The sequence below is a fragment of the Molossus molossus genome, unplaced genomic scaffold (assembly GCF_014108415.1).
Source record: "Molossus molossus isolate mMolMol1 unplaced genomic scaffold, mMolMol1.p scaffold_m16_p_13, whole genome shotgun sequence".
Lineage (NCBI taxonomy): Eukaryota > Metazoa > Chordata > Mammalia > Chiroptera > Molossidae > Molossus > Molossus molossus.
In genome coordinates, this window is record NW_023425348.1 from 50539981 (window position 1) to 50555425 (window position 15445).

At 38.9% G+C, this 15445-nt stretch overlaps 1 protein-coding gene across 1 annotated transcript; it reads left to right on the plus strand.

Moving 5' to 3' along the window:
- The first annotated feature begins 11532 nt into the window (after positions 1–11532).
- LOC118628481 (olfactory receptor 2AG1-like) lies at positions 11533–12501 on the plus strand. Its single transcript, XM_036259474.1, has one exon. It carries the CDS (start codon positions 11542–11544, stop codon positions 12490–12492), a length of 951 nt encoding a protein of 316 aa, XP_036115367.1. The 5' UTR covers positions 11533–11541; the 3' UTR covers positions 12493–12501.
- The last annotated feature ends 2944 nt before the right edge of the window (positions 12502–15445 follow it).

Below are 15445 nucleotides of genomic sequence, written 5' to 3' on the forward strand. Positions count from 1 at the left end.
TAATTCAGGCCAGTCATTGGAACTTTAAATGTCATATTGAAACATAGTTTATCACAAATTGATTCTCCAGAAGCACACACTGAGGTGGGATTTGAGGAGTGGGAGAGATGTTTATTAGAAATTAATATCCACCAAAGAAGGGAAAGGAAACAGGATTGGGCATGCAGAAACTTAGACATTGCAATGCATGTACCACAACTTAGTGAAACACTCTAGCAGGAGAATTGCCAGTCAGGGTTGTCCTCCACCAGGCTGAATTTTACACAATATCATCACCTAGTGTGGTCATGGGATACTAATTGACCCTGAGGAGATACTCTCTGCAGCTAAGACAGACCCCAAGAGTTGGAAGCTATCTGTTGACTACATGTCTGGTAGCTCAGTAGGAAGTGCTTCCCTAAAGGAGGAGCTGGGTGGTGCCTCTTTGTGTCTGCCACAGTAGTGGGCTCAACCAATGTTTTGTAATTTTCTAGGAGAATGTACCATTATTTGGCCTTGCTACTTACTAATGTTAATAAAGGTGTAGACTTTTGAAGTCACGTGTTAGATTGTGGTCCTGTGTCTTCCAGCCTTGCAGATGATTTCTCAATAATGAGAAATATAAACCATTAACCACAAGAGTTGCTTTTAACTGTCCTCTGGGACCTCAACAAATTTTGTGTTGAACCTGATGATCTTATTTCTAACATTTAAAAATGAATTTTCTGTCCAGTGGGTGAGACCCAGTGGTTGAGCGTCAACCCATGCACCAAGATGTCGCAGGTTTGATTCGCGGTCAGGATACATGTCCAGGTTGTGGGCCCAATCCCCAGTGGGGGGCATTCAGGAGGCGACCAATTTATGTTCTCTCTCATTGATGTTTCTCTCTCTCTCTTCCTAAAAACTCAATAAAAATATGTTTTAAAAAATAAAATAAATGAATAGGAATCTTTTGATATTCTGCTTCTGCAGGCATCTTTAAATAACCAGAGAAAAATCCCATTTCCATCTTGTCATTTTTTTAAGAATTTAATTTTATTTTTTTTTGCAATACCAGTAGATTTATTCTTTTTCAATTAAACTTGACAACTTATTCACTGAACGATTTTCTCTATCATTGCACCCTGAACATTTCCTAGGCATTACTTTTCTTCAAGCTGAAATATTTTACTGAGGGTCTTCAGCAATGAATATTTTTTGGGTTTTATTTTCACCTTTCATTTTATTTTATTTTTTAAATTAATTTATTAATTTTTGTAACAGATGTTTCTTCTTTCCCCCCACTGATTCCCCCCTCCCCATCCTCCCGGCCTTGTGCCCAGATTTGTTGTCCAAGACCATTGTTCATGCACACATGCATATAAGTTCTGTGGTTTATCTCTCCCCCACCACCACTTCTTCTGGGGATTGTCAGTCTGTACCCCACTTCCACCTCTCTGAGACTACCCCATTACTCAGACTGTTATGTTCATTATATTCCACAAATAAGTGAGATCATATGATACTTGTCTTTCTCTGTTTGGCTTGTTTTGCTTAGGATGATGCTTTCAAGGTACCTCCATGTCATCTCAAAAGATAAGAGATCTTCTTTCTTACAGCTGCATAGTACTCCATTGTGTATATGTACCACTACTTTTTTATCCATTTGTCTACTGATGGACATTTGGGCTGTTTGCAGATCTTAGCTATTGTAAATAGTGCTGCTATGAACATGGGGGTACATATATTCTTTCTGATTGGTGTTTCAGGCTTCTTAGGGTATATTCCTAGAAATGGGATCATTGGGTCAAATGGAAGTTCAATTTTTAATTTTTTGAGGTAACACCATAATGTTTTCCATAGTGGCTGCACCAGTCTGCTTTCCCACCAGCAGTGTACTAGAGTCCCCTTTTCTCCATACCCTCGCCAACACTTGTTGTTTGATGATTTGTTGATGGCCACCATTCTGACGGGTGTGAGGTGATACCTCATTGTTGTTTTAATTTGCATCTCTCTGATGATTAGTGATATTGTGAATTTCTTCATATGTCTCTTAGCCATTTGTATGTCCTGTTTGGAGAGGTGTCTATTTAGTTCCTCTGCCCATTTTTTATTGGGTTCTTTGTCTTCCTTTTGTGGAGTTGTATGAGCACTCTATATATATTGGAAATTAACCCCTTATCTGATGTATCATTGGGTTGCTGTTCCATTTTGATGATTGTATCTTTTGCTGTGCAGAAGCTTTTGAGTTTGATGTAGTCCCATGTGTTCATTTTCTCCTTGGTTTCTGTTGTCTTAGGTGATGTATCAGTAAAAATTCTGCTGAGTATGATGTCTGAAATTTTGTTGCCTACAATTTCTTCTAGGATTTTTATGAATTCATGGATCACATTTAAGTCTTTTACCCATTTTGAGTGTATTCTTGTGTATGGTATAAGTTGATGGTCTAGTTTCATTTTTTTGCATGTAGTTGTCCAATTTTTCCAACACCATTTATTAAAGAGGTTGTCTTTACTCCACTGTATGCTCTTGCCACCGTTGTCAAATACTAATTGAGCATATTGCCTTCGGTTCATTATTGAGTTCTCTGTTCTGTGCCACTATGCCTGACCTTGTGCCAGTACCAGACTGTTTTTTTTTTTGTTTTGTTTTGTTTTGTTTTATCCTCACTTGAGGACATTTTTCCATTTTTTGTACAGATAGAGTGGGAGGGAGAGAGAGGAAGAGAGAGAGAAAAACATTGACGTGAAAGGGACACATCGAGTGGCTGCCACCCGCACAACCAACCAGGGCCGGGGACAAATTGCAAGCGAAGTACGTGCCCTTAGCGGGAACTGAACCTGGGTCTCTCCGGACCACAGGCCGATGCTCTAACCGCTGAGCCAAACCGGCCAGGGCAGTACCAGACTGTTTTGATTACAGTGGCTTTGTAGTATAACCTGAAATCTAGTAATGTGACCCCTCCTACTTTGTTCTTCTTTTTCAAGATTGCTGTGGCTATTCGAGGTCTTTTTTGGTTCCATATGAACTTTTGTAGTATTTGTTCTAGTTCTGTGAAATATGTCGTTGGTATTTTGATGGCGATTGCATTGAGTCTATAGATTGCTTTGGGTAGTATGGACATTTTAATGATGTTAATTCTTGCAATCCCTGAACAAGGTATGTGCTTCCATTATTATATCTTCCTCTATTTCTGTTTTCAATGACCTATAGTTTTCTGCGAATAGGTCCTTTATTTCTTTGGTTAAGTTTATTCCTAGGTATCTTAGTTTTTTTGCTGCAATGGTAAATGGGATTGTTTTCTTAGTTTCTCTTTCTATGAGTTCATCATTGTTGTGTAAGAATGCCATTGATTTCTTGACATTAATTTTGTATCCTGCTATTTTGCCAAATTCATTTATTAAGTCTAGTAGATTTTTGATGGAGTCTTTGGGGTTTTCTATGTATAGTATCATATCATCTACAAATAATAAGTTTCACTTCCTCCTTTCTAATTAGGATCGCTTTTATTTTTTTCTTCCTGTCTGATTACTGTGGCTCAGACTTCCAGTACTATGTTAAATAAGAGTGGTGAAAGTGGGCATCCCTGTCTTGTTCCTGTTCTAAAGGAAAATGCTTTTAGTTTTTGCCCATTGAGTATGATGGTGGCTGTAGGTCTTTCATATATGGCCTTTATTATGTCGAGATATGATTGCTCTAGTCCCACATTCCTGAGCATTTTTATCAAAAATGGATGCTGGGTTTTGTCAAAGGCTTTTTCAGCATCTATTGATATGATCATGTGGTTTTTATTCTTTACATTATTTATCTCTTCATTTATAAATGGTGTATCACATTTATTGATTTGCGAATATTGTACCCGCCTTGCATCCCTTGGATGAATCCCACTTGGTCATGGTGAATAATTTTTTTGATGTATTGCTGGATCCGATTTGCTAGTATTTTGTTCAGGAATTTGGCGTCTATGTTCATCAGGGATATTGGCCTGTAGTTTTCTTTCTTTGGAATTTTTTGGAATTTCTTTTATGGGTTTGGAATTAGAATTATACTGGCCTCATAGAACAAGTTTGGAAGTCTTCCTTCTTCTTGAATTTTTGGAATAGTTTGAGGAGAATGATTGTTAGTTCTTTTTTGAATGTTCAGTAAAACTCCCCCGTGAAGCCATCTGGGCCTGGGCTTTTGTTTGCTGGGAGAGTCTTGATTACATCTTCAATTTCGTTAGTTGTTATTGGTCTGTTCAAGTTTTCTATCTTTTCTTGGTCCAGTTTTGGGAGACTATGTATTTCCAGAAATTTGTCCATTTTGCTTAGATTGTCCAATTTGTTGCCGTATAATTGTTCATAATAGTTGTTAATGATCTTTTGTATTTTTGTGGTGAAGTATATTTACTTCTCCTCTTTCATTCCTGATTATGTGTATTTGGGTTCTCTCTCTTTGTTTCTTGGTGAGTCTAGCTAAGAGTCCATCAATCTTGTTTATCTTTTTGAAAAACCAGCTCTTTGTTTCATTGTTCCTTCAAATTGTTTTTTGAATTCTATGTCATTTATTTCTGCTCTGATCTTTACTATTTCCTTCCTTCTACTTGCTCTGGGGTTTTATTTTTGTTTGCTTTCTAGTTCTTTAAGTTGTGAGGTTAGATAGTCTATTAGAGATTTTTCTTGTTTTTTGGAGGTAGGTCTGTAGTGCTATAAACTCCCCTCTCAGAACTGCTTTCACTGTATCCCATAGATTTTGTGTTGTTGTGTGTTCATTTTCATTGATTTCCAGGAAGTTTTTAATTTCTTCCTTGATCTCCTTGGTAACCCATTTGTTGTTTAATAACATGCTATTTAGCCTCCATGTTTTCAAATGTCTTTGCATGTTCTTGTTGCAATTGATTTCTAGTTTCATGCTATTGTGATCTGAGAAGATGCTTGATATAATTTCAATTATCTTGAACTTGTAGCGACTCAGTTTGTGTCCTAACATATGGTCTATCTTTGTGAATGTCCCATGTGCGCTTGAGAAGAATGTGGATTCTGTCATTTTGGTGTGTATTTCTCTGTAGATATGTATTAAATCCATTTGGTCTAGTGCTTCATTTAGAGTCTCTGTTTCCTTGATAATTTTTTGTCTAGAGGATCTATGCACTGAAGTCAGCGGGGTGTTGATGTCCCCTGCTATGATTGTATTGCTATCGATTTCTTCTTTGAAGTCTTCCAAAATATTTTTAATATATATTGGTGCTCCTATATGGGGTACATGTATGTTTATCAAGGTTATATCTTGCTGTTGAATAGATCCTTTCAATATTATATAGTGGCCTTTTTTGTCTCTAGTTATGGCCTTCATTTTGATATCTATTATATCAGATATGAGTGTTGCTACCCCAGCTTTTTTTTCCTTTCCTTTTGCTTGGAAGATTTTTTTTCATCTCTTCACTTTCAACCTATGCAAGTCTTTTGTTGTGAGGTGGGTCTCCTGTAAACAACATATATGAGTCATGCTTTCTTATTCAATCAGCTACTCTGTGTCTTTTTATCGGAGCATTCAATCCATTTACATTTAAGGTGATTATTGATATGTACTAATTTACTGCCATTTTTGTTTAGTGTGGTTATATTTTTCTTCCTATTTCTCCTGCCAATTACAGAAGTCATTTTAACATTTCTAGCAGTACTGGTTTCATGCTAATGTATTCCCTTAGACTTTTTTTGTCTGGGAAGCTCTCTATTTGACCTTCTATTTTGAATGATAGCCTCGCTGGTTGAGTACTCTTGTATTCAGATCCTTGTTTTTCATGACCTTGATTACCTCATGCTCCTCCCTTTTGGCCTGTAATGTTTCTGTTGAGAAGTTAGCTGAGAGCCTTATGGGTTTTCCTTTGTAGGTAACCTGTTGCTTATCTCTTGCTGCTTTTAGGATTCTCTCTTTGTCTTTAATTTTTGGCAGTTTGATTACTATGTGTCTTGGTGTGGGCCTCTTTGGGTTCTTCTTACTTGGTGCTCTCCGTGCTTCTTGAACTTGAATGCCTTCTTCCTTCACCAAATTAGGGAAGTTTTCTGTCAGTATTTCTTCAAATATATTCTCTACCCCTTGCTCATTTTCTTCATCATCAGGGACTCCTATGATGTGAATATTATTATGTTTCCAGTTGTCCCACAGTTCTCTTAAGCTGCCTTCCTGTTTTTTAATTGTTTTTTCCTTTTGGTTTTCTGAATGGTTGGTTTTTTTTCTACTCTGTCTTCAAATTCACTGATCTGGTCCTCTGCTTTCTTTACTCTTCTGTTTAGAACTTCCAGTGTATTCTTTATTTCTGATATGTCAGTCTTCATTTCTTCTTGGTGGTTTTTAATTTCCAACTGGTTAATTTTGTACATTTCTAGGTCTTCGCTCATGGTGCTCATGTCCTTATACATGCTGTTGAGCTTCCTCAAGATCATGGCTCTGAATTCTAGTTCTGTTAACTTGCTTAATTGTACCTCATTTATCTCATCTTAGGTAGAGGTCTCTTGTTCTTTTATTTGGCTTTTGTTTCTGTGTTTCACCATTTTGGCTATCACAGTAGGCTTTGGAGCCTGCCAAATTTTCTCTGTGGGTGTTGGTGTTCTGCTGTTTGTGGCTCTCTCTCCTGGGTTTGAATGAGCCAGGGAGGACCCAAGTTAAATACCACTGTCAACTCTTACTTTTCTGGTTATAGTTGCTAGCCCAGCGAATGGTAGTTATCCTCTAGTATTTTTGCCTGAAGGCTATTAGTAGAGGTCACCTGAAGAACCTTGGTTTCTGAGTTGACTGAAAAACTCCCTCAGGTGTTTAGCATAAGGCCATTTCCAGAGGTTGGAGCAGATGCTGCTTGGTAATGGGCCTCAATTTTCATTTCAATGGCCACCAGGTGGGTTTGAATCTCCCAGGGAGGGGCAGCTGCTTCTCCTCAGAGCCTTAGGAAGGACTAAGATGACACTGTCCTGTGTGGCCACAACTCAGCAAAAGCACTGAGCGCCCTACAAATCCTGAGTGTCTTCATACAGTTCCAGTCCAGTCCACCCTCCCTCTGATGGAGCCCAAGGTGAGTGGCTGTGGCTGTTTTAGCCTCTGTCCCGGCTCTGTGCTATGGAGCTGCTTGGGAGTTTAACTGGAGGATGTTGCTCACAGCTAAGGCAACTGTTGACTGTGGGCTCCCAGCCGTCCTCTCAGGTCTTCGCAATCCTACCAGGATTGAGTCAAGAGTCTCTGGTTATATGGTTCTCCAAGCTGCTCTTCTGTTGCTTTTTCCTGATGATTTGTCTTTATTTTCATTGTAATTCCAGTTTGGCCTGGGAGAATGTCTGTGTAGCTTCCATTCATTCTGCCACCATTTTGGAATCTCTGGTTTTTGTTTTTTAATCTGTCCTCATTTTTTAATGATGATTACCTGTGCATAAAATTCTAATTGTGTAGTTATATCACCTCAGCACTTTTGAAAGTTTGTTTTTACTATCACTGAAAAGTCCACTATCACCTAATTGTCTTTATTAGTAGATAACCCATTATTATCTCTGGGAGGATTTAAAAGATTTTCTTAAATGTTGACATTCTACAGCTTCAGTACTGTGTGCATTTCTCTTTATTTTTGCTGTTCAATACTTAGAAAGTTGCCCACTCCCTCTTCAAGTATCACTGGTGGCATATAGCACTAATGCCAGGACACCCATCCAGTGCACAGGCCACACTAGATTGTCAAAAGTCAATGAAAGGAAGATTTTGTAATTACAGATTCCACAGAGTGCAGTCCTATTGAACTGAAAATAGTTCAGGCTAGGAGGATCACAAAGGAGGCCATGGGAAGGGAGGGAGGTAGAAAGAGTGTTCCACAGATGCCACAAAATCTATCGTAAGATTTGGTGCAGAGTATAGATCCTGAAAAGGGCCCTTGCTTCCTGGTTGGTTTTCAGCAATGTAGAAATGGGCCCATCAGTGCCTCTCATAAGGGGGGATAGAAACCTAGGGCCACCAGGCTAATTCTGTGAGAGGACATTACCTGACTTAAAAACTAGATAATTGATAATGCAATTGTTTTTACACGAGCATCTTCATCCTATTCCTCAGTCTTTCCACTACCCTGAAATGTATGTTCGATATTTCATTGCTTTAAAAGACATAGTCTTAACCCATATGCCTATATCCCAAAATACTACATTATTAATTATTTATTTTTAAGATTTATAAAAATGGTAGAGTGTGAATAAAGTCCATTATCAGTAAATATGTTTTTCAAGATTCATCCTCTAGTGGGGTATAATTGCTATTTATTCATTTTTATTGCTGTATAATGTTCCATTGCATCCATATATCACAAATGGTTTATGTATTATATTAGTCTGTTTGGGCTATCATAACAAAAACCACAGACTGGGGTGCTTAAACAACAGAAAATTATTTTCTCACAGTTCTGAAGGCTAGAGTCCAAGATCAAGGTGCTAGACCGGTGGGTTCCTGGTGAGATCTTTCCTCCTGGCTTGCAGATGGCTGTCTTCTCACTCTCTGTCCTCACATGGGCTTTGTCTATACAAGCACCCTCCTCATGGCTCTTCCTCTTCTAAACCATCCTACTGGATTAGAGCCCCACACTTATAACCTTATTTAACCTAACATCCTACTAAAGGCCCTATCTCCAAATACAGACATATTGAGGGATAAGGCCTCAACAGACAGATTTGGGGGGAAACACAATTCAGTCTATGACATATATTTTCCTGTTGAAGGACACTAGAGTTGTTCCCAGGTTTTTGCATTTATAGTCAATGCTTCTATGAATATATATATATATATATATATATATATATATATATAAAATCTTGGGACTCATGAGTAAGAGTTTCTCTAAATCACATAAATAGAAGTGTTTTCTAAATCTGAACATGTAAATTTTCAGATTCCGAAACTGGCACCAAAGTATTTCCCAACATGGTTGTATCAACTTTTACTCCCACCAGAAGTGTCTATGTATTTCCAAGGGTCCACGTCCTTAATGCCAGTAGTTATTATCAAACACCTTAATTTTTACCAGTCTAGTAAGTAGAAATGTTATCTTATCAAGGACATTGACATTATTTCATTAATTATACAGAATTTTGATCAATTTATTCATAATTTGTGTCCTATTTCCTGTAAAATTTCTATTTCATGCTATTCTCCATTTTTGTGCTGGCATGATGTTTAAAAACTATATTAGCAGACATTTTATGTGCATTTTAGATACAAAATCTTTGTTGATTATACATGTTGCAAATATATGCTTGTAGCTTCTATCTTGTGATTTCATTTACTTTTGATAGACCAGAGTTTTAAATTTTAATGCAGTCGAATTCATCAATTTTTTCCCTCTAACTTTAGTGTTTTTTGTATCTTCTTCAAGATTCTTCTCAGCCCAAAGATCATAAAAATACTTTCCATTTATTGCTGTATTCCCTAAGCCCTTTATTTCAACCGCACTGTAAAAAATAAATAAAATTTTAAAAATACTTGATTTTAAACTTCAAAACATCCTTCACTGACTTGTATCTTAAATGTTTTAAATAAAGCACATAAATTGGCAATTTGGATAAAAACAAATTTAGTGAGAGGAGAGCACAGGGATATTGGTCCAAGAAACATGCCCAAGAGAATTAATTAATAATCAGTTTCCTCGCCCAACATTTTCTGGGGAGGCCATTTCATCTGAGAAGACAAGTCCCTCTGAAGGCAGAGGTAGAAGAGAATAGAGATGATGGGGTCATGGGATAAGGAGACAGAGTAACCTCCCCCAGGACAGGGCTCTGCCACACAGTTGGCCCCAGGGACAAGGAGGCTAGGCATGGCAGGTCTCCCTTAGGTGGCTCTTTCAATATGTATTTTCTCCAGATTCCTGCTGCTTTCATCTTTGCTCCCAGACCCTAGCAGCAGTGAATGAACACCTGAGCATCTAGACCTAAGAACTCAGTCTGACGACTGCTCCAAAGCTGGATGGGCTCTTTACCTGGGAAACCATATAGCAGAAGCAGTTGCTCCTAATTCTCCACAGGTGTGAGAGTAGGAAAACCATCTTCTTGCTTCATAGCAACTACTCAGGGATTGTATGAGCTCCCTGTCTGTGTCTACTGCATCACTAAAGAAGACCTGCATAGGAACAGAAGGCACAAAATGGTCCTGATACCTATCTTGGTCTGACTCCTCAGACGCTTAACGCAACTTAGCAGAAATCAAACCTACTGGATGCTGGTAGTAAATCCCTATCTTCCTTCTTCATTTCTACAGGAACATTCCTGATGTTAACACAATCCCAGAGCAGTCTGCATGGTCAGCCCGTAGGGCTTCTCACCACCTGAGGTAAGAGCAGTAATTCTCTTTCAGGGAAGTATACAGCCTCTAGGAATGTTGAGTTGAGAAACAAAGCCCAAGAACTGAGCTACTCTGTCTTTCATCTTCTCTAGGGCTTTGGGCTCTATAGTCCTTCCCAATACTCTAATTCTTGGTGTTTTAAACATGAAGAAGAATCAATGAAGATGATGAGTATGTGCTACATGCCAGGCTTGGGTATCTGTTTCCTGACAAAGTATCAGTACCTACCTTTAAAGCCCATGGACTTTGCTGGCCACCGGTGAGGTGTTTTTGCACCTAACACATGCCTCCAAAGATCCATCTAAGAGCAGATGATATGCCTGTTGTATCCTCTAATACCTTTTTATCATTAAAATCTTGTGGACTCAGAAGAGGCCAATCGAAATCAGCAAAATGTCGAGATACATACATACTATCTTGTTGCTTACACCTTTCACCGTTTTTTCAAACATTAACACGTGATATTCCTGGGAAAAGCCTCATCTGCTACTATACTTTTGAGTCCTCACATTTTATTATAACCTGTTTTTAAAAAGAACCTACGTTTGCATTGATCCTAAAGGATTAACTCTCAAAGCAACAGCAACTCAAACAGCACCATCCTCTAGTTTCAGACAGTCTAGAATTCTTCTCTCCCAGGCACATGGAGAATGTGAAGCAGGTCAAGAGAGGTGACTAAAGTGAACACATTTTAGCTTGTGAGGCTTGTATTTACAGCCTTGAGTGATGACAACAGATAGACATAAATTATATGGGAAAAGAAATGGAAGTGCTCTATTGAAATCTATTTTTGTACCTGTTTTGGAATTTCATATTCATAGCAGGTCTAGGCAGAACACAACTGGGTATCTACATCATTAGTCTAACATTATAAGATAGGTCCAAGGACAATCAAGGACATGGGTGCCAGGATATTGCTTTTTATAAAGAGAGATGATTTAATCTTTCTGGAAAGACACATGGTCATATTTGATGACTGAATAATATTTTTATGCAGTGATCTCTCAATGTTTGGCTATTGCTATCTACATGCTTTTTATTTAGATGGTTCTTTATCAAGATATAATTAAAAGAATCAGAAACTGAGAGATCAAGAGGTAAAATCAGTTCCCAGTGGGAAAAGTATTATCTCATTGGATTCATGTTGGCCACTTCACGGGCATTTGATATTACAAAACTAAGGAACCATTTTAGCAAAATTTCACCAAGAATCCAATTGGTTCTAGGTAACTGAAGAAACAGCACAGAATGGAGCACTGGAACTCCACCCTGGGAAGTGGGTTCATATTGATGGGGATTCTGAAGGACAGTGGCTCTCCTGGGCTACTCAGTGCCACAGTCGCAGTTCTGTACATGTTGGCTCTGACCAGCAATGGCCTGCTGCTCCTGGTCATCACAATGGATGCCCAGCTCCATGTGCCCATGTACCTCCTGCTTGGGCAGCTCTCACTCATGGACCTCCTCTTCACGTCTGTGGTCACACCCAAGGCTCTCGTGGATTTTCTTAGCAGCGACAACACCATCTCCTTCGGGGGCTGTGCCCTTCAGATGTTTCTGGCACTGACGCTGGGTGGTGCAGAGGACCTCCTCCTGGCCTTCATGGCCTATGACAGGTATGTGGCCATCTGTCATCCCCTGAACTACATGGTTCTCATGAGTACGAGGGTCTGCTGGCTCATGGTGGCCACATCCTGGAGCCTGGCATCCCTGAGTGCTCTAGGACATACACTGTATACCATGCACTTCCCCTTCTGCATGTCCCGGAAAATAAGGCACCTGCTTTGTGAGATCCCACCTCTGCTAAAGTTGGCCTGTGCAGATACCTCCAGATATGAGCTCATGGTGTATGTGATGGGTGTGACCTTCCTGTTACCAGCTCTTGCTGCTATCCTTGCCTCCTACACACTAATCCTAATTACTGTGCTCCACATGCCCTCAAAGCAGGGGAAGCAGAAAGCCCTAGTCACCTGTTCTTCCCACCTGACTGTGGTCGGGATGTTCTATGGAGCTGCCACGTTCATGTATGTCCTGCCCAGTTCCCTACACAGCCCCAAGCAGGACAACATCATCTCTGTTTTCTACACAATTGTCACTCCAGCCCTGAACCCCCTCATCTACAGCCTGAGGAATAAGGAGGTCATGGGGGCCTTGAGGAGGGTCCTGGGAAAATACATGCTGCGGACACACCCCACCTTCTAGGGAGAGGTCATGACTTTATTCTGAAAATTTTTCCTCAAACTCAGAAGATTTCTGCTAGAGTCAAATACTCATGATACAAACTCTCCAGTGCAAAGCATGACTTTGACTTGTCAAATGCTTTTTCAAATCTTCTTTCCATGAGATTATTTATATGGTATGAGTCACCCTATTGAAAAGTTACTATGTATTTTCCCAGTTAGCTATTTGAGTTAAAAATAGCTAGGGGAGCCCTGGCCGGTTTGGTTCAGTGGTTAGAACATCCACCTGCGGTCCGGAGAGACCCGTGTTCGGTTCCCGCTAAGGGCATGTACCTCGGTTGCAGTTTGTCCCCTGCCCTGGTTGGGTTGTGCGGGTGGCAGCCACTCGACGTGTCCCTTTTACATTGATGTTTCTCTCTCTCTCTCATCCTCACACTCTATCTGAACAACAACAACAACAAAAAAATGAAAAAAAAAAAGTGAGGATAAAGAAAATAGCTAGGGGACTTTTCCAACTGGCACATGACATCTTACCTTGGGAGTCCAAACAGACCAACATTGGAGTGCAGGGAAAGAAAGTTTCAAGTGGAGGCCTAAGCAAGACTTTTACATCAGAGGAGGAAACCTTGAGATTTGCACAGATTTTAGACCAAATGACCTTGTTAGAGACCATGTAGGCAGCCTAGTTTAATGCCCAAATGAGTAGTAGTTTGCATGTATTTGCTTCATGTTCCCTCCTCCTTTTTCCAAACATCAGCCATTATGGAAACTTCCCCACATGGGCACTCTCACGGGTGTTTGGAGATTTCATTTACTACTTTAAATCCAAATATTACTGAAATGAATAAAATAGAAAGTTCAGGCAGCTCATCAGCAAGGTCCATGTTAAACAACTATGCTTATTCCTTGTCATAAATAAACACAAATACAAAACAAAACTGATTTTCCCTTATCTTATGGTTGTGTTAAAACATCCCTACAATTACAAAGGGTTAATGTGCTTGGTATGTGTGGATCTGTGAGTCTGCGTGTTTGTGCTAAAAAGGAGAGGTCGGCATATAAATTAATTTCCTAGTAGCTTAAATATGCTGTGTACTACCATTTGTTTATAAGTCTGGAAATATTTAAACAAAAGCTGTGAGTTGTTGTGAAGCTTCAAAATAACATGAGTTATCTAAATGGCAGTATTTTTTAGAACTTTGCATTTTTTTGCAAATTTGCTAACACTTCCTTTTTTTTCTATAATAGAACATCACTCTATCTTCAACACTAAAATACGTTCTTTTTAAAATATTAATAGCATTAAGAACACTAGAAGTAAGCAAAAACCAACTAAATCTCCTTACCCAGAGTTCATCTCTACACATATTTAGATTCATTTCCTCCCCCTTTTTAATGCAGGCGTGCATTTTACTGAGTTGATTTGTACATGTAGAATTTTTTTTTATTAATAATATATAGTGATGTTCCCCCTACATTATATGGTGTCAGTATAGAGCAGTGACAAAGAACCTGGGGTCAGTTGTCAGAGTACCGAGCTTTGATTTTAATATACCCCTGCTTACTTATACAGCAGTCCCCCACCCCTACCTACACTTCTGCTTTCTGCAGCTTCAGACACCCAATGTTCATCATGGTTATAATATTAAATGAAAAATTCCAGAAATAATCCATAAGTTCTAAACTGAACACCATTCTGAGGAGCATGATGAACCCTCATGCTGGTCTTCCCAGGATCTGAAACACGCCTTCCTCCAGCGTCTCCATGCTTTGGACACTGGGACCAGCTATTCTCCTAGTAGCCACCTGTTGTCAGAGTGACTGTCTGGTATGCATGCTTGTGTTTGAGATCCTCCTTTTACGTCGTTACAGCCCCAAAGCGTAGGAGTAGCAATGCTGGCGATTTGAATATGCCAAAGAGAAGCTGAAAAATGCTTCCTCTAAGTGAAAAGGGGAAAGTTCTCGACTTAAGGCGTATTTTCATCTCACAGCATCACAAGAAGGAGGGTGAGTACAGTACAATAAGATAGGATTTTGAGAGAGGGACCACATTCACATAGTAATTTTTATAGCTTATTGTTCCATTTTATTAATAGTTACTGTTGTTAATCTCTTTTTGTGCCTAATTTACAGGGTTTGGTACAATCCACAGTTTCAGATATTCACTGGAGGTCGTATCGCCCAGTAATAGGGAGGGGACTACTGTATATAACTGAGCAAGTTACTTATTCACTCTGTACCTCAGTCTGTACATCTACGCAGTAACAGTAAAACCTGCTTCATAGTTGTTATGAGGATTAAATAATTTAGTAAATATAAATGTAAGGCATTTTAGAACCCTGTCCTGGCTAGCTGGCTCAGTTGGTTGGAGCATTGTCCTGTACACCAAAAGGTTGCAGGTTTGATTCCCGGTCAGGGCATATACCTAGGTTGTGGGTTCAATCTCTGGTCAGGGTACAAATGGGAGGCAACCTATCAATGTTCCTCTCTCACATCTCTCTCTCTCTTTCCCCCTCCCTCTTCTCTATCTAAAATGAATAAAAACATATCCTCAGGTGAGGATTAAAAAATAGAACAGCACCTGGCATATAATGAATATTTAATAAATCTTAACTCCTATATGATAAATAGCCTTAAAAACACTTTTATGTGCTAACATAATGTTACATCACATAGTTGCTTTGTAATAGAATTTGCTATTTCATCACTATTATAAATTTAATGATGTTGTGAGTGTATGTGTGTGCATAAAAACAATGTTAATCTCTTAGGTGTGTGACTAATTTTTTTCCCTTAGAATAAATTTTTATGAGTGAAATTATTAAAACCAAGGGCAAAATTTTTTAATAGTCTTAATATAAAAAGATATTGATTTTTTAAAAATGTTAAGCATTTTGCATTTTTACCAGCAATATGTAAGTGTATTTAACCCACCGCACCTTTCCATGTTAAATTTAACAAATAAATAGTCTTTA